Here is a 25,920-nt window from a genome sequence, read left to right as displayed (position 1 = left end):
TGGGGCTAAGCAGGTGCTACACCTTGCCCAAGGGTGAACCTGTAGGCTGCATATGTGATACATACATCTGAATCGGAATCTATTCCACACATAGAAGGTCAAAGGGCAACATCAGGTGGTGAGGATCTGAAGAGCACCATTAGAGCTGGGAAGCCTAGATAACCAGCTGTACCACTTAACCATTATATCCCCCCCCCGCGCCCCCCCCAGCCCTCATGGGCATCCCCAAGGGAATTTGGAGGCACTTGCGTTTAGTAACTCACACATTTAATAATATTGCTAGTTATCTCATATTTCTGCCCGTCTTTAGTAAAAGAGGTCCTGTAATCCGCCACAATCTGGTACTGAACGACTTTCCAGAGACCTGCCCTACATATGCCAGCAAGCCGCGTGTTGCTATGATACGGTTTCTATATTTATAACTTGACGGGGGTTGAGTTTGAAATCATTTCACAGCAACTCCATCACCGTGACGTCAGGAAAATTGGTTGAAATAACTGTGTGCAGAAGCCGAACAATATGATAGCAACGCCTCAGCCCCTCGATTTCCGCCCAATGATTCCATCCAGGAATGTTGAGCCCGTGTGAAACTCCCAGTAACCGATTCCCGTCGCTCTGGTCGGTGGATCTGATCAAAAGTCACGAAGCCTTGCTGAATTCAGCCAGGAGGGATGCTATAATTTTGCTCAGGTCTATCGGGAGCGCCTCCAAGCTGTGGATCAAACGTCCGTCCAACATCCTTTTGCTGTATTACCGGTGGAAATGGGCCGACGCTCTCAACGACATAGTCAATCTGCATCGAAGGTAGAGCTCACGGCGTTGCTCGTTGTTGACCGGGATGTACATTTGTAAAACGCACACTATATACACTCCGTGGCCACTTTACTAAACACACCTGTACACCTGGTCGTTAATGCAAATATTTTATCAGCCAGTTACGTGGCAGCAGCTCGGTGCATGCAGACCTGGTCGAGGGGTTCATTAGTTGTTCAGACCAAATGTCAGGATGGGGAAGAAATATGATCTAAGTGACTTCGATCGTCGGTGCCAAGCGGGGTGATTTGAGTATCTCAGAAACTGCTGATCTCTAGGGATTTTACAGTGAGTTTCTAGAGTTAACAGAGAGTGGTGCGAAAAACAAAAAAAAAACACATCCGTTCGGCGGCCGTTCTGTATGTGAAAACGCCTTGTTAATGAGAGAGGTCAGGGGAGAATGGCCAGGCCGGTTCAGGCTGACAGGAAGGAAACAAACTCAGATAACCTCACGTTACACCCGGTGTGCAGAAGAGCATCTCTGAATGCACGGCGTGTCAAAACTTGAAGTGAATGGGAACAGGGTTCCACTCCTGTGGTCACCTTACTGGATACATTTCTGTAGCTAATAAAGTGGACACTGGGTGTATATACATTGAGGATGCTTTTTAATCAGAAATAAAATTAAACGAGAACAATATCTGGGTTAGGTTGGGATGTAAATCAACCCATTTCTCTGGGTACTGATGCGTTAGTGGGCGGCAAATCAGTACCACAGAGTCAAACATCCGTTCACCGCAACGTCTCCAAAAAGTATTAGGTTTTCCAGAGCTGAATTATCCCACTGCAGCCTGTGGTTCGTACCTGACCGCAGATTCGAGGAGACTTATAAGTACTGGAATTGGCTTCTCTACGCCTTCATGAACTTGGTCGCCTCAATATTAACGATTTGTGCTGGTATATCTGATGGGGTTGACATTTATAAGTCCCCAAGAAAGTTATTAAATTAAACCTTCCGATAATAAATTAGTGCACTGCACAGAGGCGTGCTAATTGGAGAACGCGTGTCTATGTTGCAAATTCTCTGGGGTCAGACCAGATACAGTAGGCTTGATAATCTATGCAAGAAGTGACCTAGTTATCCGCTGCTAACTAGAGTTTTGATCCATCGCATTTGATGCTTCGTCATGAATGCAGCTGTTTATAATATCTTAGTCTAAGTAATTGTCTGACATTTACACGTTTTACTTACATAAAGATAGAATGGCCTGCTAAATTACATTCAAAGTAAATTTATTATCTAAGTTATCATCACCTGCGGAGAAATTACTTTAGACAGAGGGTGATAAATCTGTGGAATTTGTTGCCACGAGCAGCTGTGGAGGTCAAGTCATTGGGTGTATTTAAGGCAGTGATAGATAGGTTCTTGATTAGCCAGGGCATCAAAGGGTACGGGGAGAAGGCAGGGGAGTGGGGATGACTGGTAGAATTGGATCAGCCCATGACTGAATGGCGGAGCGGACTCGATGGACCGAATGGCCTACTTCTGCTCCTATATCTTAAGGTCTTTATGGTCTTATTATTATCTGCCGTGTCGTATGACGTGGACGATCATGGTCTCACGACTATGATTGTCCTTGGCAATTTTTTTTGGCAGAAATGGTTTGCCCTTGCCTTCTTCTGGGAAGCGTCTTTACCGACTGGTGACCCCAGCCATTATCAATACTTCAGAGATTGTCTGCCTGGCATCAGTGGTCACATAACCAGGACTTGTGACATGCACCAACTGCTCAAATGACCATCCACTACCTGCTCCCATGGCTTCATGGGACCACAATCGGGGGAGGGGGGCTAAACAGATACAACCTTGAGATTTCATTTTCTTGCAGGCGTTGGCAGGAAAATAAAGAAATACAATAGAACCATTAAAAAATCATACATGACAAAGGAAGAGTCCTGAAAGTGAGTCTGCACAGGTTGTGGAGAGGGTTCGGCACCGAGACGAGGGAAAGCATCCACGCCCGTCCAGGAGCCTGATGGTTGTAGGGTAACAACTACTCCTGAACCTGGTGATCTGAGACCCAAGGCTCCTGCGTCTCCCAGCCGATGGTCTTAGTGAAAAGAGAGGGAGAAGGGTCAAACGCGAGCAGAGGGGATCGGCTGGGGGCGGGGGGGGGGAGATCTTGGGCGACTCAGGGGCTCCCAACCTGAGGTTAACGAATCCCTCGGTTGATGATATGGTTCCTTGGCATAAAAGAGGGCTGTAAATCCCTGACAGACACGGAGTGATGAGGTTGAACATCGGTTCGTTTTCCGCTCTCGGGCTTCGATAAGAATCACATTGCCCCTCAGTTTATCATCCGTAGTTAAGATCTGGTGACTGTCGATGTTTTAGTTGGTGTTTTCCATGGGATACAGTTGGGATTAGAGAGTTTCCAACCCAATCCCATTGAATATGGATGAGAGAAAATCTGCAGGCGCTGGAAATCCAAGCAACAGGCACAAAATGCTGGAGGAACTCAGCAGGCCAGGCAGAATCTGGAAAAAAAAGTTCAGTCGGAGTTTCGGGCCGAGACCCTTTGGCAGCACCCATTGACTATGGATGCAGGTCAGTGCCAGGAAGTTCCTCGAACCTGCTGGATCTGAGGTAGCGCCTGAATCTCAAACTATCAATAACATCATTCACATTTCGGCGCTGACTAATGCAGGCGCGCGTTTTCATTTTCGTGGATGAATTTGACTCATTCCAACACCTCAAGTCACCCGGGAATTTTTTTTTGACCAACCTTGTGTTATATTCGTGCGCGGTGCGTAGCACCACTTCAGTTGTCTTTTAAAAATAAATGATGTTATCTTCTCCGCGCAGCACAGCACGGAACTGTTCGTACCGCTCGGTTAATGTTCGGGGGTCAATGGCATAAAAAAAAGGTTGGGAACCCCTGTACTAGGGGACCCGAATAGAAGTTGCGCTTGAGAATGGCGGCTCTTTCTGTATTTTGATATCTTCTGCCCAATGGGAGGGCAGAGAAGAGAGGAAATCCAGGTTGGGTGGGGTCTTTAATTATGGCGGCTGCTTTAAACAGTGGGGGAATTGGGGATTTCCTCTGTAAACTGGTATGGACCTGGTGGGCTCAATGGCCTTTTAAATCATAAAGAAATATTGAAAGACTACGTACACTGAGTGTACGTGCGTGGTCTTATGCTGCTGACACCCATCCACTTCAAAGTTCGACTTGCTGTGCATTCAGAGATGCTCTCCTGCACACCATTAACGTGTGGTAATTTGAGTTACTGTCACCTTCCTGTTGGTTTGAACCAGTCTGGCCATTCTTCTCTGACCTCTCTCATTAACAAGGCATTTTCTCCCACTGAACTGCCACTCACTGGATGTGCTTTTTCGCACCATTCTCTGCAAACTCTAGACTGTTGTCAGTGAAAATCCCAGATTCTGTGATACTCATACCACCCTGTCTGGCACCAACAATCACTTTATGGTCAAAGTCACTTAGATCACATTTCTTCCCCATTCTGATATTTGGTCTGAACAAATGAACCTCTTGACCATGTCTGCATGCTTTTATGCATTAAGTTGCTGCCACATGATTGGCTGATTAGATATTTGCATTAACGAGCAGGTGTAATAGTGGCCACTAAGTGTATATTAAGCTCGCTATGCTTTTGTTTCACATCTATGCCCAGTGTTTCCTGTTTTTACTTCAGAATTGTCGTCCCCCTGCAAATGAGACTAAAGATTGATGGAAGGTGTTTCTTTAGTTTAATAGATGTAAATCTTTTAGCAACACACTTGATGCCTTCTTGCAGCAAGGTCGTGATGCAGGAGGAAGCTATTCGGACTGTCAAGTCTATAATGGCTCTGATTACGATCAGTCCAGCTGGTTTCATTGCTCTAGCCCCTCCCTATAATTCTGTAAATTCATTCCAGTTGGGTATTCCATCGAGCATAATCCATGACAGACCATCTTCAAAAGGTGATGCCTTAAAAAGGCTGCATCCAGTGTTAAGGACACCTCCCCCAACACCCAGGACATGCCCTCTTCCCATTGTTACAAACAGGAAGGAGGTGCAGGAGTCTGAAGACACAGAATGAAGGTTTTGGGAACAGCTTCTTCCCCTCCACCATCAGATTTCTGAATGGGCCACAAAACCATGTGTGTGTGGTGTGTGTGTGTGTGTATTCAACACACTATGTGTGACATATTAAGCATATAGTATATATATAATGTGATGGTATTAAATATATATATTTCAAGTCAAGTCAAGTCACTTTTTATTGTCATTTCGATCATAACTGCTGGTACAGTACACAGTAAAAATGAGACAACGTTTTTCAGGACCATGGTGCTACATGAAACAATACAAAAACTACACTGAACTATGTAAAACAACACAAGAACGACACTGGACTACAGACCTACCCAGGACTGCGTAAAGAGCACAAAACAGTGCAGGCATTACAATAAATAATAAACAAGACAATAGGCACAGTAGAGGGCAGTAGGTTGGTGTCAGTCCAGGTTCTGGGTATTGAGGAGTCTGATGGCCTAGGGGAAGAAACCATTACATAGTCTGGTCGTGAGAGCCTGAAGGCTTTTGTGCCTTTTGCCAGATGGCAGGAGGGAGAAGAGTTTGTATGAGGGGTGCGTGGGGTCCTTCATAATGCTGTTTGCTTTGTGGATGCAGTGTGTTGTGTAAATGTCTGTAATGGCGGGAAGAGAGACCCCGATGATCTTCTCAGCTAGCCTCACTATCCACTGCAGGGTCTTGGGATCTGAGATGGTGCAATTTCCGAACCAGGCAGTGATGCAGCTGCTCAGGATGCTCTCGATACATCCTCTGTAGAATGTGGTGAGGATGGGGGGTGGGAAATGGACTTTTCTCAGCCTTCGCAGAAAGTAGAGACGCTGTTGGGCTTTCTTTGCTATGGAGCTGGTGTTTCTTACTATAGTTTATAGCATATGTTATATACTTCACGGTACTGCTGCTGCTAAACAATAAATTTCAGGACACCAGAACATCTGTCATCCTTTGAAAGCAGTGCACTGAATGTCCAGATGGAGCATAGATAATCAAATGGGTTTAAATACTTAATATATCACATAACCCAATCTTCTGTAGAAATGTGGACATCAGTCATCAGGATTTAATTACAGAACTTGTATGTTGTTTGGGAATTTCAGTCAATGGCTTTTTGTGTCTTAAGGGGCTGTGTTTTCTGCTGAGTCTTTGACCGAGGGGAGATTTGACAAAGGTTTACAAAATGGTCAGATTATATACCCATCTGATTCTAATGTGGGTATTCCAACTGAAATGAGACGTCAGGGAGAAATCAGATAACTGAACGCAGGTGCGGAGGAACAGACTCCCACATAGAGACAGAAACAAGAGTTTATTCATAGGAATTCCAACAGACGGATGGAGCAGCGCTGTGAGATGAATCATTCTCGAAGCACAAGGACCCTGTGATAAGAGCTAATTGGGAGTCCACTTTAAATAATCACAGTAGCCGGGCCAGTCAGAATAAACTGCCACCCTACACGACTTAACCAGCCCTGCCTTAGGTGCCAGAATATCCTGCAAACTAGGCACCACAAAGTAGAGTGCAAACCCGTATGTCCAAGTCTCCATGTTGCAGTGTGTCCTTCAAGTGCATGGCCTTTGTATACTTATCAATCAGCTGATCGAATCTCCATAATGACGACCAATCAGCTGATTGAAAGTATACAGAGTCAAGCATTCGGAGGACCCACCACAATTAATAGCGCATTGACAACGTCTCCTTGTACGATGATGAAATGTTTGAAGTAATTTGTCAAGATTGGACTCAACCCAACCATATTATATTCTGCTTACTCATCATGAGAGTGTCTTGCACCTGTCCAACCGAGCACCTGGCGAGGTGCTTCATACCCACCTACAGACAAGTAAATGATTTTTTTACTTGGATAAATTCCCAGGAATAATACAAGCCTGTGTTCCTAAAGACATAGTCCTGCTCTCTGAGGAAGAATTGGGTACTCCAAACACTGTACTATTGTAATCTCATCTCATCCCTCCAATGTTAAAACATTTTATCTGACAAGCTTTACAGTTATCAAACATGCCCTCTTCTCATCCCTACCATTGGGAAGGAGTTATTGATGGAGAATGGACTTGAAAGCACAGAGGAACTTCTGGAGAAATTTCTGAAACGCCTGTTTGCTGCAGTCGTTACTGTATGGTCGGGAATCTTTCGGAGGGTAGGCCTCAAAATCCCCGGCCTTGCCTGCTTTTGGCAACCGAGAAGGTGGTCGAATCGTTCGGACAGAGATGGCGCTCAGTACTCGGTGTCGGAGAGCTGATCAGAGCTCGAAGTTTTCCGATGACTCAGAGTCGGATTGTGGTCGGCATGGCAGGGAGAGTTTTTCTTCCTTCTCCCATCTGCATGAGATGTGGGACGTTTGAGAGACTTTGAACTTTACTGTGCTCATGGACTTCTTCATCAAGTTATGGTATTGTTGCACTGTTGTAACTATATGTTATAATTATGTGGTTTTGTCAGTTTTTTCAGTCTTGGTCTGTCCTGTGTTTTGTGATATCACACTGGAGGAAATAATGTAAAATTTCTTAATGCATGCATTACTAAATAACAATAAAAGAGGACTACATGTCTTCATAATCATCATATCATCATTACCACCATCAAAGGAGAGCCCGAAGACAGACACTTAATGTTTTAGGAACAGTTTCTTCTCCCCCGCCATCAGATTTCTGAATGGCCCATGAACCCATGAACACCACCTCACTTTTCCTCTTTTGCACAATTTGCTTATTTATGGTAAATTATAGTAATTAATTACATCTTGAACTGTGGGTGGTGGCTGTCCGTCATATCTGACCATAACAGGAAACCTGTGCAGGATTGTTTTCACGTGGAAAAGCCACTGCACTGGGGCAGTTCCACTCTCTTGACCTCAGAAGTCCAGCTCCAGAGGGACAATCAAGCATCACAGACTGGGTTTGCAGTGAATGCCCGTCATGCCCTTTGCTCTCCATGGAGCGTTACAGTATCACACGTAGATCTCATCCGCCCAGTTTGCTGGAGCTGAATTTGCATGCTAGGACAGGCAGGTCCCTTGCACTGTACTGCCTCCACAAAACAACAAATTTCATGACGTACTATAGGTATGTCAGCGAAAATAAATCTGATTCTGGTTATCAATAATTTTACAGCGGTGTATTTTAAGACCTTGGAAGAAAGGGAAAACTACCACTTGTGTTGTACTGTTTTAATTGTGTTTCTGTGTTTGAAAATTCTCTCTGTTACATAAGCTTGTGCTATTCACAGTCTGCAATATTAACTCATAGAGTAGTTTCAGAATTGTAGTGTATAATGAACATACCCATAAATATATCCAGTACTCTTTAAAAATACCTGTACATTAAAATATACCTATACTTAAATATATGGATTGTTCCCAAAATCAGTGGGTCAGCATTCAGAAGGAATACTAGTCTGAAAATCATTTGAAATTTAATTAATTTAGCTTTGACAAACTGAAAAATACTTTAGCAGACTATAACGCCCTATAAGTATACAGTGCCCATAAAAATTAATTCCCCCCCCCCAGAAGTTTTCATGTTTTATTATTTTACAACATTGAATCACAATGGATTTAATTTGGCTTTTTTGATACAGGTGAACACAAAAAGACTCTTTCATGTCATAGTGAAAACCGATCTCTACAAAGTGTTCTGGTTTAATTACAGATATAAAACACAGAATAATTGATTGTACAAGTATTCACCCCCTTTAGTGTGACACACCAAATCATCACTGGTGCAGGCAATTGGTTTGAGAAGTCACATAATTAGTTAAATGGAGATCTGTTTTTGGAGACCTGTGTGCAGTCACGGTGTTTCAATTGATTGTAGTAGAAATACACCTGTATCTGGAAGGTCCAGCTGCTGGTGAGTCAGTATCCTGGCAAAAACTACACCATGAAGACAAAAGAACACTCCATGCAACTCTGTGAAAAGGTTTTTGAAAAGCACAAATCAGGAGATGGATACAAGAAAATTTCCAAGACACTGAATATCCCTTGGCATACAGTTAAGTCAATCATCAAGAAATGAAAAGAAGATGGCGCAGCTGTAAATCTGCCTAGAGCAGGCTGTCCTCAAAAACTGAGTGACCGTGCAAGAAGGGGACTAGTGAGGGAGGCCACCAAGAGACCTATGACAACTCTGGAGGAGTTACAAGCTTCAGTGCCTGAGATGGGAGAGACTGTGCATACAACTGTTGCCCGGGTGCTTCACCAGTCACAGCTTTATGGGAGAGTAGCAAAGAGGAAGCCACCGTTGAAAAAAAACTCACATGAAATCTGAGCTAGAGTTTGCCAGTCTGCTGGAAGAAGGTGCTATGGTCTGGTGAAACCATCAGACTAAAGACTATGTTTGGCATAAGCCAAACACCGCACATCATCAAAAACACACCATCCCTATTGTGAAGCATGGTGGTGGCTGCATCATGCTGTGGGGATGCTTTACTGCAGCAGGCCCTGGGAAGGCTTGTGAAGGTAGAGGCTAAAATGAATGCAGCAAAATACAAGGAAATCCTGGAGGAAAACCTGATGCGGTCTGCAAGAGAACTGCGACTTGGGAGAAGATTTGTTTTCCAACAAGACAATGACCCCAAGCATAAAGCCCAAGTTAGACAGGAATGGCTAAAAAAACAACAAAATTAATGTCCTGGAGTGGCCAACTCAGAGTCCAGACGTCAATCCAATTGAGAATTTGAAACTGGACTTAAACTGTGCTGTTCACTCACACTCCCCATCTTGAGCGGTTTTGTAAAGAAGAATGGGGAAAATTTGCAGAGTCCAGATGTGCAAGTCTGATAGACACATTTCCACATAGACTCAAGACTGTAATTGCTGCCAAAGGTGCAGGGGGAGAGTAATTATGCAATCAATTATTTTGTATTCAATAATTGTAATAAATTTAAACCAATTTGTAGAAATTTGTTTTCACTTTGACACGAAAGTCTTTTCTGTCGATCGGTGTCAAAAAAAATACAAATTAAATCAATTGTGATTCAAGGTTGTAAAACAATAAAACATGAAAACTTCCAAGGGGGTGAATACTGTTTAGAGGCTCTGAATTTTTATAAACGTACACTCAGTGGTCACTGTATTGGGTACTTCCTGTCAATGGGTCTTCTGTTGCAGCCCATCCACTTCAAGGCTCAATGTGCAGACATGGTCAAAAAATTCATTTGTTGTTCCGACCAAACATCAGATGGGGGACGAAATGTGATCTAGATGACTTTGACCGTGGAATGATCGTTGGTGGCAGACAGGGTAATTTGAGTATCTCGGAAACTGGTGATTGCCTGGGATTTTCACATGCAACAATCTCTACAGTTTACAGAGATTGGTGTGAAAAACAATAAAACATCCGGTGAGCAGCAGTTTACTTACTTACTCAAATCCAGCACCCCCGACCCTTCAAACTGCACCACCCAGAAACCCCGGATTTAACCCTAGCCCATTCGTGGGACTGCTTGCAATGACTGCTACCAACTAGTACGTCTCTGGACTGTAGGAAGAAATTGGAGCACTCGGAGGAAACTCATGAGGTCACGGAGAGAATGTACAAATCCCTTACAGACAATTCTGTGGATGAAAACACCTTGTTAATGAGAGAGTTCAGAAGAGAATGGCCAGACTGGTTCAAACTGGCAGTAACTCAGATATTACCCCAGTGGTGTGCAGAAGAGCATCTCTGAACACACATGTTGAACTTTGAACTGGATGGACTATAGCAGCAGGAGACCACACTGGGTTCCACTCCAGTATCTAAGTGGCCACTAGGTAGAATGGATTATCTCTTTTACCTATTCAGGCTGATCCTGCATCCCCCAGGCAATGGCCTAGATACAAATCATGCTTTGTAATATCAGCTTTGCAGACAGCTTGTATAATCACCTCTACCTGGATGACTTCCATCTTTTTTAGCTGTTAGCTCAGTCTATCATTGCTGCAGTTTTCTCTTTATGGTTGGAATCGTGTTTCACTACAGTACAAACCACTGAATATATATTGGTGAAATTAATGTTCATAGATCAACAGTCTTAGCAGAACTATCATTTTTCAAGTTCAAGTTTATTTTCATCTGACTGTACATTTGTACTGTACTGTGCAAAAGTCTTAGGCACATATATATAGCTAGGGTGCCTAAGACTTTGGCACAGTACTGTATTTGACAATGTGGAGTGGAGAGGAAGTTTGTAAACCTGGCAGGAGCTGAGATGTTGGGAATGGTGAGGGTGGGTTGCTGTGGGTAGGGGTGTGGGACAGGTGGCAGAGAAGGAGTGCCGGGTGGGGGTGGCGCGGGTGCGAGCACACCCAGCCCTGAGACACCAGGCAAGGTCATTTGATTCCAAACAGTTGGTTTATCGATCATCACAGAACGTCCCTCTGTTGCTTCCCGCTCCCTCCCCTCTCCCTACCCACTTCCCACTCTCAGTCCACAATAGAGACCCATATCAGAATCAAGTTTATCATCACTCACAAACGTCATGAGTTTTTTTCGTGGCAGCAGTACAGTGCAATGCATAAAATTATTACCCTAGCTATCGATATGTGCCTGAGACTTCTGCACAGTACCGTACAACCAAATGAAACAACATTCCTCTGGACCACGGTGCACCCGCAATACATATATCAAACCCAGCACATAGATCAACATACTACCATCAATGCTGTAAGTTAACTAATATAATTCAAATTCATGTAGTGTGCAGCATAGATCAACAATAAACACTCAACAATACAGTAAACAGCTCACTGTCCTCGTGATGAGATCTCAGTGGTGGCAGGGTTTTCATTAGTCTCACAGCCTGAGGGAAGAAGCTGTTACCCAGTCTGGCAGTCCTGTTCTGATGGTAGTGGGTCAAAGAGATTGTGAGATGGATGGTTTTGCCTCAATTTGCACAAATCTCTTAAGCATTCTTTATTTAATATTTTCACTTAAGTCTTTCGCAGTTTGTCTTAAAAACATTCTACCTGGAATGTTTGAATCAATCTTATAAGAGATGTGGAGGGGGGGGGCAAGTTTTATATAGCGAGAGCTATGTGTTTGGATCAGGCTGCCAGAGGTAATGATGGAAGCAAGTCTGATGGTGGTATTTAACAACATACACAAAATGCTGGACGTTTCCGACCTTGGTGAAGAGTCTTGATCCAAAGCGCCGACTGTTTATTCCCCTCCATAGATGCTGCCCAACCTGCTGAATTCTTCCAGCATTTTGTGTGTTTGTGTGTGTTCAAGATTTCCTGCATCTGCAGAATGTCTTGTATTCATGGTATTTAAGAGACATTTAGATAGACACATGGATATCCAGGGACTGAAGGGATATGGTTCATGTGTGGATGGAAGAGATATAGTTTGATGCTGAGTTCGGCACAGACGTCATGAGTGAAAGAGCTTGTTCCTGTGGTGTACCGTTCTCATAAGAGTCGTAGAGCATTACAGCAGATAAACTGGCCCTTCAGCCCATCAATTATGCCTAGTCCCATCTACCCTCACTCAAACCATACCCCTCCCCCCATGTATTTATCCAAACATTTATTCAATATTGCAATCCAACCAGCATTCACCACTTTTGCTGGAATCTTGTTCCACAACCTGAGTGAAGAGGTTCCCCCCTCAGTTTCCTCTTAAATATTTCACCTTTGACACTTAACCCATGAACACTACTTCTCATCTCTGTGGGAAAAAAGCCTGCTTGTATTTACCCTGTCTATATCCCTCATAATTTTGTCTATTTCTATCAAATCCCCCCTCATAGAATAAAGCCCTAATGTATTCAACCTTTCCCTGTAACTCAGGTCCTCAGGTTCCGGCAACTTCTTTGTAAATTTTCTCACTGCTCTTTCTATGTTCTATGCTGTTATTATAATGATTTCATGAGTCTATATTTCACTGTGTTCTTAAAAGGATAGAATTCCTATTCTTTTTTAAAGTTGTCATATCTTTGAATATTACAAAATCACATTTTAAAATATCAAAGTTTCAAAGTTCAAAGTACATTTATTATCAATGTACATATACGTCACCATATACAACCCTGAGATTCGTTTTCTCGCTGGTGTACTCAATAAATCTACGGATAATAACCATTATCGAATAAATGAAAGACAACCCAACTTGGGCGTTCAGCCAGAGTTCAGAAGACAATAAACAGTGCAAATAAGGAAATAATAATAAACATATAAGCAATAAATATCAATACATGAGATGAAGAGCACTTGAAAGAGAGTCCATTGGTTGTTGGAACATTTCAATGATGGGACAAGTGAAGCTGAGTGACGTTATCCCCTTTGGTTCAAGAACCTGATGGTTGAGGGGTTGATAACTGTTATTGAACTTGGTGATTTGAGTCCTGAGGCTCCTGAACCTTCTTCCTGATGTCAGCAGCAAGAAGAGAGCATGTGCTGGGTGGTGGAGGTCCCTGATGATGGAGGCTGCTTTCCTGCAACAGTGTTTCATTTAGATGTGGGGAGGTCGTTACCTGGGATGTATCAACTTCTTTTTATAGGTGTCTCCATCCAAGGGCATTGGAGTTTCCATACCAGGCTGTGGTGCAGCCAGTCAATATACTCTCCACTACACATCTATAGAAGTTTGTACTGATGCCATGCTGAATCTCTGCAAACTCCCAATAGAAATAGGCAGCCTTGTAGGAATGTAACAACATCTAATAAAACTTTTTTTGCTGTAATACCACAAGGACATCTTCAAGAGGCACTGCCTCAAGAAGGAAGCATCCATCATTAAAGATCCTCACCATCCGGGACATGATTTCTTCTCCTTACTGCCATCAGAGAGGAGGTCCAGGAATCTGAAGACCCACATTCAATGATTTAAGAACAGCATCTTTCCCTCCACCCTCAGATTTTGAATCATCCAAAAATCAATAAACATTTCCTCGTTATTTGTCTTTTGCCCATTGATTTATGTCTGTAATTTCCTGTAATTTTTATGTACTGAACTGCAGCCACAAAATAACAATTTTCACAACATATGTCAGTGACAATAAATTCAATTGTTTCTGAACACAATGGAAGATGGTGTAGTTCATAAAGATTTCTGTCATGTCTGTATTAATGGCATCTTCTTGAATGACTTCTATATTGTATGAACTTACTAAGTATTTGCCATGTAGTTAATCTGGTATAACTCATTTTCCCCGTTCAGAAAACTTGAACAGGGAAAATTAGGTTATAACAAATTCATGTTACATGGTTCGTTTCAAATCCTGTCATTCTTAATTAAGAAGCCTGTTTAAGGATCTGAAATAGGGAACTAAACTCATTTCAGAACTACATTTACTACAATTTTACTTTGTAACTTCAGAACCACAGTGACAACTGTTTAACTTCAGAACCATAGCAATGACTTTTTGGCGATGTGTGAAATGTGCAGCTTACTTACAGATCTTGTTTCTATAGAGATGGCGGATCAGTTCATCTTCAGAGAAACATCATGGGACCAGGAGTAAATTCACATCTTTAGCCAAGCCAACAAGCAAACGTGCAAAGTAAATATGATAATAAGCAACACCTCTGAGCTCCCCGTTAATCTTCCTGTCAGTAGCAGCTGATTCTCTTCAAATCGGAAACAAAATAAATGTTGAATGATATGTGAGGCAGACTAATTAGCAACTCTAGAAAGGAAGGACCTTCCTTGTTTGATGTAAGAACAGGTAGCTTTTCTGCATTGAATATAGAGCAGTACAGCACAGAAATAGGCCCTCATCCCACACTGTTGTGCTAAACCAATTAAACTAGTAATCATAGCTAACCAAACTAATCTGTTCTACCTAAACAATGTCCATATCCTTCCAATTTTCTCACATTTATGTGTCATAGAAACATAGAAAATAGGTGCAGGAGTAGGCCATTCAGTCCTTCGAGCCTGCACCGCCATTTATTATGATCATGGCTGATCATCCAACTCAGAACCCTGCACCAGCCTTCCCTCCATACCCCCTGATCCCTTTAGCCACAAGGGCCATATCTAACTCCCTCTTAAATATAGCCAATGAACTGGCCTCAACTGTTTCCTGAGGCAGAGAATTCCACAGATTCACCACTCTCTGTGTGAAGAAGTTTTTCCTAATCTCAGTCCTAAAAGGCTTCCCCTTTATCCTCAAACTGTGACCCCTCGTTCTGTCTATGTAAACGTTTCTTAAAAGTCTCCAATGTTTCTGTGTCTACCACCACCTCAGGTAGTACTTTCCAGTCACCTCTCACTCTGTTTTTTTAAAAAACAACTTGCTCCTCATCTCCTTTCTAACTACCCCCTCTCACCATAAAACTTCTGGTATTAGACATTTCAACCCTTGGGGCAAAAAGATATTGTCTGTCTACTCTGTCTGTGCCTCTCATAAAAGGTAGGTTTTCTGGACTTAACCAACTGGAATTTCTAGAAGCAACACACCGTTTGCTCATGGAATTCAATGGGCCAATCAGCATTTGTGGGAGGAAAGAAACTGTTGATGTTTTGGGTTGAAACCTGTCATGAATCCCACGGGCCTGTGCACCTGTATTTGTTCATTCTTGTCTTATCTAGAGTCCTAAGGCCCTTGTGCTCTCTGTTCAATCCTGTCAAGTTTATTTAAATTAGCTCACGTTTTCTGTGTAATGTGATTATTTAAGAGGGACTCCTAATTAGTGCTTAATATGGGGTCCTTGTGTTTTGAGTATGATACATCTTGAGGTGTCACTCGTTCAGACCACTGATGTTCTGTTCGAATTGCTGTGAATAAACTCTTGCTTCTGTCCCTACATGGGAGTCTGTCATTCCTTTGCACCTAGGTTCGGTCATCTGTCAGTGCACACCGTGACAGAAACCTTGTCCCTGTCGACAATTCCTTTCCTCCCACAGATGCTTCTCAGGTTGCTGAGTTCTTCCAGCAGAGTGAGTCAGGCCTGCACAGGCAGGCACTTCCCGGTCTACACCCAGCTAACAAGAATCACCTGCCACCTGTTTCCAACTCATCACCTGCAGCCTATTTAACCCCAGTTCTCGTCCACAGTCAGGCTCTGGACAGACTTTAACTTTAACTTTTCTTATCATAGTCATAGTCATAGTCATACTTTATTGATCCCGGGGGAAATTGGTTAACAGTTCTTGTTCATTCACCTGCAGCCTATTTAAACCCCAGTTCTCATCCACACTACTTGTTCGCTCACCTGCAGCCTATTTAACCCCAGTTCTCATCCACACTACTTGTTCGCTCACCTGCAGCCTATTTAACCCCATTCTCATCCACACTACTTGTTCGCTCACCTGCAGCCTATTTAAACCCCAGTTCTCATCCACACTACTTGTTCGCTCACCTGCAGCCTATTTAACCCCATTCTCATCCGCAGTCCTTGTTCACTCACCTGCAGCCTACTTAACCCAAGTTCTCATCCACCATCCTTCTTCACTCAACAAACCAGTCGGCCTCAACCAGTTGCCTCTTGCTTTCACTCTCCCTGCCTAAAGTTTCCTGGGTTGCCTGTTGTGTTTAGTTTCTGTTCTCTCTTGTTTTGTGGCCCCTTGTGACTTGTTATTTTGTGGTCTATTATTAAAGTTATCACTCACCACTGAATCGGTTCCACTGTTCAGCTTTTGGGTCGAAGCTCCTCTGCATTTCCTGACAGATGGTTTTGTTGCTTCAGATTCTTTGCTTCTGCCATCTTTCATGTCTCTATATTTGTGCAATGTCACTGTAGAGTCACGGTCTAGTGTTCTGAGTTCAAATTAAATTTATTATCAAAGTACATATATGTCACCATGTACAACCCCGAGATCATATTTGAGAGATCATATATGTCACCATGTACACATCTTCTTGTGGGCATACTCAATAATTCTATAAAATAATATCCATAACAGAATAAATGAACACCCAACTTGGGTGTTCAGCCGGAGTACAAAAGAAAATAAACTGTGCAAATACAAAAAGAAGGGAATAAGAATAATATATAACTAAGCAATAAATATTGAGAACATGTGATGAAGAGTCCTTGAAAATGAGTCTATAGGTCGTGGGAACATTTCAATGATGGGGCGAGTGAAGTTGAGTGAAGTTATCCCCTTTGGTTCAAGAGTCTGATGGTTGAGGGATAATAACTGTTCCTGAACCCGGTGGTGTGAGTTCTGAGGCTCCTGTATCTTCTTCCTGATGGCAGCAGTGAGAAGGGAGCATGTCCTCAAGGGCGGAGGTCTCTGATGATGGAAACTGCTTTCCTGTGACATCGCTTCATGTAGATGTGCTCAATTGCGAGGAGGGGTTTACCTGTGATGGACTGAGCCATATGCAATAATTTTTGTAGGATTTTTCATTCAAGGGCATTGGTGTTTCCATTCCAGGCCGTAATGCAACCAGTCAATATACTCTCCATTACACATTTATAGAAGTTTGTCAAAGTTTTAGACGTCATGCCAAATCTTCACAAACCCCCAAGGAGTAGGGGCACTGCTGTGCTTTATTCTAAATTGCATTAATGTGCTGGGCCCAGGACAGGTCCTCTGAAATAATAACACCGAGGAATTTAAAGTTGCTAACCATCTCCACCTCCGATTCTCTGATGATGACTGGCTCATGGTCCTCTAGTTTCTTCCTCCTGAAGTCAATAATCAGAACATAGAACATTGAAATCTACAGCACATTACAGGCCCTTCGGCCCACAAAGTTGTGCCGACATGTAACCTACTCTAGAAGCTGCCTAGAATCTCCCTACCGCATAGCACTCTATTTTTTCAGCTCCATGTACCTAACTAAGAGTCTCTTAAAAGACCCTATTGTATCTGCCTCTACCAACATTGCTGGCAGTGCGTTCCACGCCACCACTCTCCATGTGAAAAACTTGCCTCTAACATCCCCCTTATTCCTACTTACAAGCTCCTTAAAACTATGCCCCCTTAGCCATTTAATCAGCTCCTTGGTCTTGTTGACATTAAGTAAGAGGTTGTTGTTATGGCACCACTCAGCCAGATTTTCAATCTCCCTCCTGTATTATGCTATTTTGTCACTGCGATTGATTTGGCAGTATCGTCAGCAAACTTAAATATGGCATTGGAGTTGTACTTACCCTCACAGTCGTAAGTATAAAGCAAGTAGGGAGGGGGGCTGAGCACACAGCCCTGTGGTGCACCCGTACTGATGGAGACCCCGGAGGAAAAGTTGCCAATCTGAACTGACTGGGGGTCTGCAAGAGATCCAATTGCACAAGGAGGTATTGAGGCCAAGGTCTTGGAGCTTAATGATTAGTTTCGAGGAGATGATAGCAGCGAATGTGATATATAAAAACGATTAATTGTCCTTTTGATAACTTAGTTAAAGAATCTGCTGTGAGTTACAATGTTTCTGAAATTGGGAACCATTTTCTGGCGTTCCCTGTAGGTGGAATGGAACAGAGTCCGCAGAAGCTACCAATAGTATCACCTCCCTTCGACGAAACTGGAGTGGAAAAGTATACGATCTCCATCGAAAAGGTGTTTCTGTAATAGAACTGAATTCTATTGAGCAACAGCATGTGAAGTTTATCTCTGAATTTATATACTTACAAAACCGGACGCTGCGACATGCAGCAGTCACCACCGAGGTAAGCACGCAACACTGGCAGACTTCATTAGAATGAGTGTGTTCACAACATAAAGATGAATCCATTAATACTGCCTCACTATTTTTGCACTACTTATTTTCTATATATATTTCATAATATAATTTATAGAATACAGTACTGTGAAAAGTCTTAGGTACACGTATATAGCTAAAACATTTGCACAGTTCTGCATTTGCCAATGCGGAGCAGAGAGCAAGTCTGTAAAGCTGGCGGCAGCAAAGGATGTTGGGAGTGGTGAGGACTTACCGCCATGGGAGGGGTGTGGGACAGGTGGCAGAGGAGGAGTGCCAGGAGCAGGGTGGGGGGGGGGGTGGCACAGGTGCAGACACACCCAGCCCCGAGGCACCAGGCAAAGTCATTTGATTCCAAATAATCGGTTTACTAATCATTACAGAATATCTCTCTGGTGCTTCCTACTCCCTCCCCTCTCCCTCCCCCTTTTCCCAACCATAATTACTCTCTCCTGGCCCCCGTCCCACTCTCAGTCCACAATAGAGACCCATATCAGAAGCAGGTTTATAATCACTCACATAAGTCATGAAATTTGGGGGTTTTTTGTGGCAGTAGTACAGTGTAATATATAAAATTGCTATAGTACTGACCAAAAGTCTCAGGCAATGTAGCTATATGTATGTGCTAGGACTGTATTTTTTGCCTTGCATTGTACTGCTGCTGCAAAACAATAAATATCATGGCATTTGTCGGTGGTAATAAGCCTGATTCTGAGCCCACTGTGGGATTACAGTGAAGTCTCAATAATCCACTCTCCGGCCATTTGGAAATCCTGGCGGACTGGCATTTGCACCCCAGATGGTGTTCGCAATTGCAACTCACTGGGCTCCATTTCCTGGTCTCTCAATCCACTTCGCAGGGTCCCATGCTCCCTGCGGACTCTCTATGACTTAACAGTTCCAGTCCCGATCCACTCATCGGCAGCCAGGTTCCTACATTCCCTTTCCAATCTCTTATTCTGCTCTCCATGTCCACTTTGAACGTGCTGGGTTCACTGCAATTTCGCTGTGCAATATCTTTTCAAAGATGAAATTCATGGCATGTTGGTGTAACCATAAAAAAAATCCAAAATTCTGGAATATTTGCCAGTCCAGGACAACCAAAGTGCCAAGCATGCTAGATCAACAGCGTTTCCTATATTAAATGTTTACTTAGAGACAAAACATGGTAACATACCTGTAGTGGCCAATTCTAACAAACCAGTGGCCGCCTCTGTCAACCTAGCACCGGATGTATGACACAGCTTCCAATAAATCTAATAATAATGTCCACAAAGTCAAAGAAATGTAAACGCCTCTTCCTATAGATGCTGCTTGGCCTGCTGCGTTCACCAGCAACTTTGATGTATGTTGCTTGAATTTCCAGCATCTGCAGAATTCCTGTTGTTTACGTAAGAAATGTATTCAATCCTTTATTAGCAAGTAGCAAAACATACAATCCTGAAACAATGCAACTTGGGCGTAATTAAGCATAAATTAAGCGTTCAACAAAAGATATGACACCCTGTGGTCCCCAAATTCAAACTGCCCGGAACAAAGCACGAATATATAACTTGTTCCCTTTGCTTTACCACACCCCCACCCATGTGACTAGTTACCATAATAAGCCCACAACACAGAATACAGTGCAGACGGAGAACAGACGCATGGCTCCTGCAATGCCACTCCGGCCCTACAGGTCCGATTATACCCATGTGAACAATTAACCTAGCAACCTGTACATTTTTGGAATGTGGAAGGAAGCTGGAAATCCACATAGTCATGGGCAGAACGTACAAACTCTTTACAGACAGCAGTAGAATTGAATCTGTATCACCAGTGCTGTAATAGCATTACATTAACATCATGCTACTGCACTGCCCCAACGAATGCCTAACGACCTGCTGAATACTTTGTTCTTCCCCCCCCACCCAGAAACCAGATAAAACAACAAAAAAAATCAAAAGTGGAATAAACTTAAATAACAGACTCAGGGGCAGGCCATTCAATCCATCTAACATATTCTACAATATGGTCAGGACTGATTCTCCAAATTTGGTATTCATTTCTAGCTTTTTCCCCACATTACTTTCTCCTTCCATTCCTAACAATGATATCTAATTACTGCCTAAATACATTAAACAATTTGTCTTCAACTGTTTCCTACGTATTCTCTGCGCTCCTGCTGTCTGGGAAATTAAATTTCTATTCTTTGTTTGTTTAAGTAGTTAATATTTTATCCTTAGACGAAATAATTTGCAATTCTCTTTCTGTATTTTATGACAGGAATTGATACATATGCATAACAAAGAAAGCCGGACTGTTGGTAGCTGTATTTCTAATACCGGTATGTTCACTCGTCTCATTTTGCTCTGTGGTAATTCTCATTTCTTTCTCCAAACTATGGAGATATTGGAATGATGTTAAATCGAAAGGACTCCCCTAACTGTAATCATGAAGGGAAAATGGATCTGCCTTGATGAAATGGCGGTGGAAACTTCAGGGGACAAATGACCTGATTCTGCTCCTTTCTCTTATGATCTTGCAGTGAAAGGCGCCAGGGGCTGCAAAAAGTCACAGGAAAGATCGCATGCTCTTCCTCTGAGGTGACTTGGGTGTTAAAGTTAGCAAGCCAGCCAGTACAACGACACACCGTGACTTGTGTCTTCACATAACATGACACTGACCTTGTGTATTCCCAGTCAAGCTAATCTAGTCAAATTCAGAGTCAACATTATAATCACATGCACAAGTACACAAATGCATGGGTGCAATTAAAAGCTTACTTGCAGCAACGTCACAGGCACAGAGCATCAGGGGCACGACATTCACGAGAAAACCATCGGTTGCCGAACTCTTTCCTTAACTGATTGCAGACTTCCTTTTGTTTGGATTCATTCCTCATGAAGATTGTTGCTTGTAGGAGGGTCCTGGCTCTCAATGCAAGACAGTTCATTAGCTGAGAGTCTGAAGGGTTGTACACTTTATCAATGAAAATGATGCTTAGTGTTGGATGTAACTTTTTGCCTTCTGTGGTCCTGAGAGACTGGAACATGCCAATTGTTTCATGATATGAGCTTAGTATTTAAGATTTTCAGTACTGCGCTGTAATTTTAGGCACGTGTATAGCTAGGGTGCACAGTACTATATTTGTCAATGTGGAGCGGAGATCGAGTTTGTAAATCTGGCGGGAGTGGCGAGGGTGGAGCAGTGTGGGAGGACTGTGGGACAGGTGGCAGAGAAGGAGTGCCAGGGCCGGGAGGTGGCGGGGTGCAGACACCCCCAGCCCTGAGAAACAAGGCAAGGTCATTTGAATCCAAACAATTGGTTTATTGATTATTACAGAATGTCTCTCTGGTGCTTCCCACTCCCTCCCCTCTCTCTCCCTCTTTTCCCCAGGTGATTCCCCTCCTCCTGCCCCCTTCCCACTCTCGGTCCACAATAGAGACCCATATCAGTCTCAGGTTTATCATCGCTCACATATGTCATGAAATTTGTTTTTTCTTGTGGCAGCAGTACAGAGCAATACATAAAATTACTACAGTACTGTGCAGAAGCCTTAGGCACTCTATATCTATATCATTCAACCACATATGATTACAGCCAAATGAAACAGTATCCCTCCTGGGTCAAGGTGCAAAGCATACGCGGCACATTTAAAATAGCTAGCAAAGGAGCACGATGACACACACACATAAATATGTATCGCCCAAGTGCCTGAGTGACATGTCCCGCAAATTGATGGTACAGTTCCCGGCAGTGCGCAGACACACACAATCCAACCTGTCATTGCACTGATCAAACAGCGGAGGGCGCCCCGGGAAGGGAGAGGCCAGCCTACAACCGAGCATGGATGCCACACTACTCCACTTCAGGCATATTCCTCTGGACTGCAGCATCTTACTTTATCAATATACAACAGGGTCTTGCAATTGCAGGAAAAGTCCAAGACAGTCACCCGCAGTTACACTGCATGCCTCATTCACACACCAACTTTCATGCCTTCCTGTAGCAGTCAACAACACTGTCTGCACCAAGTCCAGCTCCACTGCCAATCAGCAGCTCACTGATTGGGTAGACTTGCACACCCGAAGTTCTTTGAGTCTAGCATCGTCTTGCGATCGTAAAAAAAGACATTTAACAAAGAAAATGTTACCCAAGAGGCCGCTGTGTCCAAATGTGCCACAATCTTACAAGAATTAATATATATATGTATATATTCATGATTGGTTTGGGGCAATAAGCACAGCTAGGAATAGGACAGAAAAGGTGAGTTGCTTTAGTAATTCTGCCATGATCCCTGTGAGGGGTATAAGCAGGGTAAATACAAGCAGGCTTTTTCCCCTGACGTTGGATGAGACAAGAATGAGAGGCCATAGGTTAAGGTTGAAAGGTGAAATATGTAGGGGGAACTTCTTCACTCAGAAGGGTGGTGCGAGTGCAGAATGAGATGTCAGTGGAAGTGATGGATGCGAGTTTGATTTTGACATTTAAGAGCAGTTCATAGACTGAGGGCTGTGGTCCAAGTGTGGGTCGATATGGCTAGGCAGGATAAAAGTTCGGCATGAACTAGAAGGGCTGAAGGGCCTGTTCCTGTGCTGAAGTGCTCCATGACTCTGTTACTAAAAGAGAGAACATAATGAGAATGTTTGTTCATGATGGCTTGACATAGGAGTTTCCACTGCGCTTCAACAGGGAATCTTGAAACTACCCTACAACTTCTGTACTTTACCAAAACTAAACCATTTCTCTTTTTTTGCCCCCTTAGAACAATCGTTATTCTGTGTGTTTCCAGAATCGCTGGTCTGCTTGGAAATGTTCTGCAAGGATGTGATGGAGCTCTCGGAGGAATTATATAAAAACTCTGTCCATGTGTTGGAATCAAACACAACGGTCCTACCTGATCCAAACTATGAATGGTGGCGGATAAGCCTTCCAGACTGGGTACAATACATCAGTGGTGTGCTGCCTGCATTAGAAGATACGATTATTAAAATACGGAACATAACTCATCAGTTTCTAGAATACTTTAAAACAACTACCATTGCTTGTAGCTTAAAGAGTCATCCAGATGTTGGGTACTATGTCAGTGATTACAGTTTTAAAGAAGCGTATATGAAGAAAGTGTGGCATTTGTAATGGGCTTATACTGAATATAGAGGAGAAGCAATCAGTACAGACCTGTGGCATAAATAAAGATAAGGAAAGAAATTCATTTAGTTCTCATTCAGTCCAGCTAATCACAAAAAAATACAGTATTTGTGGAAAGGCTATGCTAGAGAATTAATAAATATCATGTCAGTAATTGTTCCAATATAAACATAGCAACTAATCCCAAATGAAATTGAAACACTAGGATCTGTGTTCTAAAAATTACTATTAGATAATAAATTAATTAATTAGCTTTCTAAAGTCAGAATCAAATTTATTATAAAATTTGCTGTGCACTCACTCACTGGCACTTTGTTAGGTACGGGATTCCTTTAAAGTGGTCACAGGAGTGGAACCCAGTGTGGCCTTTTGCTGCTGTAACCCATCCACATCAAGGTTCGACATGTGTGTTCAGAGATGCTCTTCTGCACGCCACTGTTGTAATGCGTGGTTATTTGAGTTACTGTCACCTTCCTGTCAGCTTGAACCAGTCTGGCCATTCTCCTCCGACTCTCTTACTAACAAGGTGTTTTTGTCCACAAAACTGCTGCTCACTGGGTGTTTTTTTTTGTTTCTCACATCATTTTTTTTGTAAATTCTAGAAACTGTTGTGTGTGAAAATACAAGGAGGTTATAGCAGTCTCTGAGATACTCAAACACCCCATCTGTCACCAACAATTACTCCACTATCAAAGTCATTTCTTCCCCTTTCTGATGTTTGGTCTGAAAAACAACTGAACCTCTTGACCATTTTTGGATGCTTTTATGCAATGAGTTGCTGTCACATGATTGGCTGATTTGATATTTGCATTAATGAGGTGTACCTAATAAAGTGGCCACCTTGAGATTAATTGTCTTGCAGGAATTGACAGTAAAATAAATGCAGTAGAATTCATGGAAAATTATAAACAAAGACTGACAAACAACCAATGAGCAAAAGCCAAATTATGCAAATAGAAAAATAATACTGTGGAGACTTTAATCCACAAGAATAATTATACTTATATTAGCTCATCTCCCTGGAAGCTAATGTTTCAACAGCTCACTTGGAATCCAACTATTAAAAGCATTAAAGACCTGAATCTATAGTCATACTCAGTCACAATCTAAAAAGTAGACAAGATTGTACTAATTATTGTTTGATTGTTACTACATAATTGTTACTCTTTGTAGTTTGAATTTCTATGCTGACTTGTATTTTATATAGTTACCTATTATACATGTAATTGTTCAGTGTGTGCTCTGGTGGTAGCAGTTGCAAATATCGCTTTATTTGAATTGGGGTTATCTGATTGGTTAACTCTTATGTACAAATTTGAATGGAATGTCTGTTATCTATGGAAGTTCAATGGAAGTAGCAATCTGGTCTAAAAGGGCAGAGCACATGGGCTCAATCTCTCATCCCTTTGTACTCTTTCTTCATTATCGCCTGCTCCCTGCTCTCGTTACTCTCCTTATCCAATTCCCTTGTTTCCTTAGTGCTTAATAAATGATCATGAGCAATGAGTTTTATGCCTCATTGTTGACTTCTGAAATAATCTCGGATTCCAACATTGTCCAATATTAAATAATTGGTTTACCAAAACAAATTATGGTTAATGCTTTGAGCATAAAATTAGATGCTGGAAATCTAGAACAAAACCGCAAATTCTGGAAGCACGAGACAAATCAATGATTCCCTTATTCAACCATGTGTCATTACTGTATAAGCAATGATTAACAGAATATACTATAACGTTGCAGTTGTTGTTCCCCTCCGAGCCTTGTGGCGCATCGGATGACAACCTGGCTGTCCCTTTAGCATTTGTCTGTTTTTTATGAGGCCGAGTTGCTAGCTTGACGCTCAACCCAGCACGAATGGGAAGTGTGCGAGGAGCCAGCTGGATTTGAACCCCGGAGCATTCACCTTGAAGTCTGGTGCAGATGCCACTACACCATCGGCTGGCAAAGTGTGCTATAAAGTGCTTAAATATTTGTTAGCTCACGTTGGAGGACACAGTTTCTGTCCCTCGTTTCATCAAAAACTTTGTATAAACTATCATTTAATGTCATTGTTCCAAAGATATAACTTTCCAAATTCATAATGGCTTTACAAATTTGTACATAAGGCAATTATCTTCTACTGTAGCTTTCTGTTAAAATGTAAATGTATATGATTATTACATGCAAACAAATTGTTAAATGGAGATATTATGCATATTGCTGGTAGAGAAATATTATTTAATTGTGTTTCATTAAATAATTGTGGATGAACATTCTATCTTAAGTTGATGTCCAGTTCATTTTAAGTTATAACTTCAAATAAATTCTGAAATTACATTAATCATTCAATGTTAAGTCTT

The 25,920-nt window shown here is 42.4% G+C and overlaps 1 protein-coding gene and 1 long non-coding RNA gene across 2 annotated transcripts; one reads left to right on the top strand and one right to left on the bottom strand.

Annotated features, from left to right (window-relative positions):
* Window positions 1–466: 466 nt before the first annotated feature.
* On the top strand, window positions 467–25,825 carry LOC134337610 (uncharacterized). Its single transcript, XM_063032772.1, has 4 exons — window positions 467–804; window positions 18,215–18,416; window positions 20,714–20,774; window positions 23,196–25,825. Exons 1-4 carry the CDS (start codon window positions 572–574, stop codon window positions 23,564–23,566), a joined length of 867 nt encoding a protein of 288 aa, XP_062888842.1. The 5' UTR covers window positions 467–571; the 3' UTR covers window positions 23,567–25,825.
* Window positions 16,564–21,748, bottom strand: LOC134337611 (uncharacterized). Its single transcript, XR_010016029.1, has 4 exons — window positions 21,214–21,748; window positions 19,626–19,828; window positions 17,904–18,020; window positions 16,564–17,435 (listed from the first exon to the last, which is right to left on the bottom strand). It is a non-coding gene; the product is annotated as an uncharacterized LOC134337611 (long non-coding RNA).
* Window positions 25,826–25,920: the final 95 nt, after the last annotated feature.

This window comes from Mobula hypostoma, chromosome 24 (genome assembly GCF_963921235.1).
Source record: "Mobula hypostoma chromosome 24, sMobHyp1.1, whole genome shotgun sequence".
Lineage (NCBI taxonomy): Eukaryota > Metazoa > Chordata > Chondrichthyes > Myliobatiformes > Myliobatidae > Mobula > Mobula hypostoma.
The sequence above is the reverse complement of the archived record's forward strand: the minus strand, read 5'-3'. Positions and strand labels throughout refer to the sequence as shown.

Coding starts and splice junctions, on each gene's coding strand:
- LOC134337610 (XM_063032772.1), top strand. CDS start 572: ATGTTGAGCCCGTGTGAAACTCCCAGTAACCGATTCCCGTCGCTCTGG. Junction 805..18,214: donor ATAGTCAATCTGCATCGAAG/GTAGAGCTCACG, acceptor CGTTCCCTGTAG/GTGGAATGGAACAGAGTCCG. Junction 20,775..23,195: donor TAGCTGTATTTCTAATACCG/GTATGTTCACTC, acceptor TTGCCCCCTTAG/AACAATCGTTATTCTGTGTG.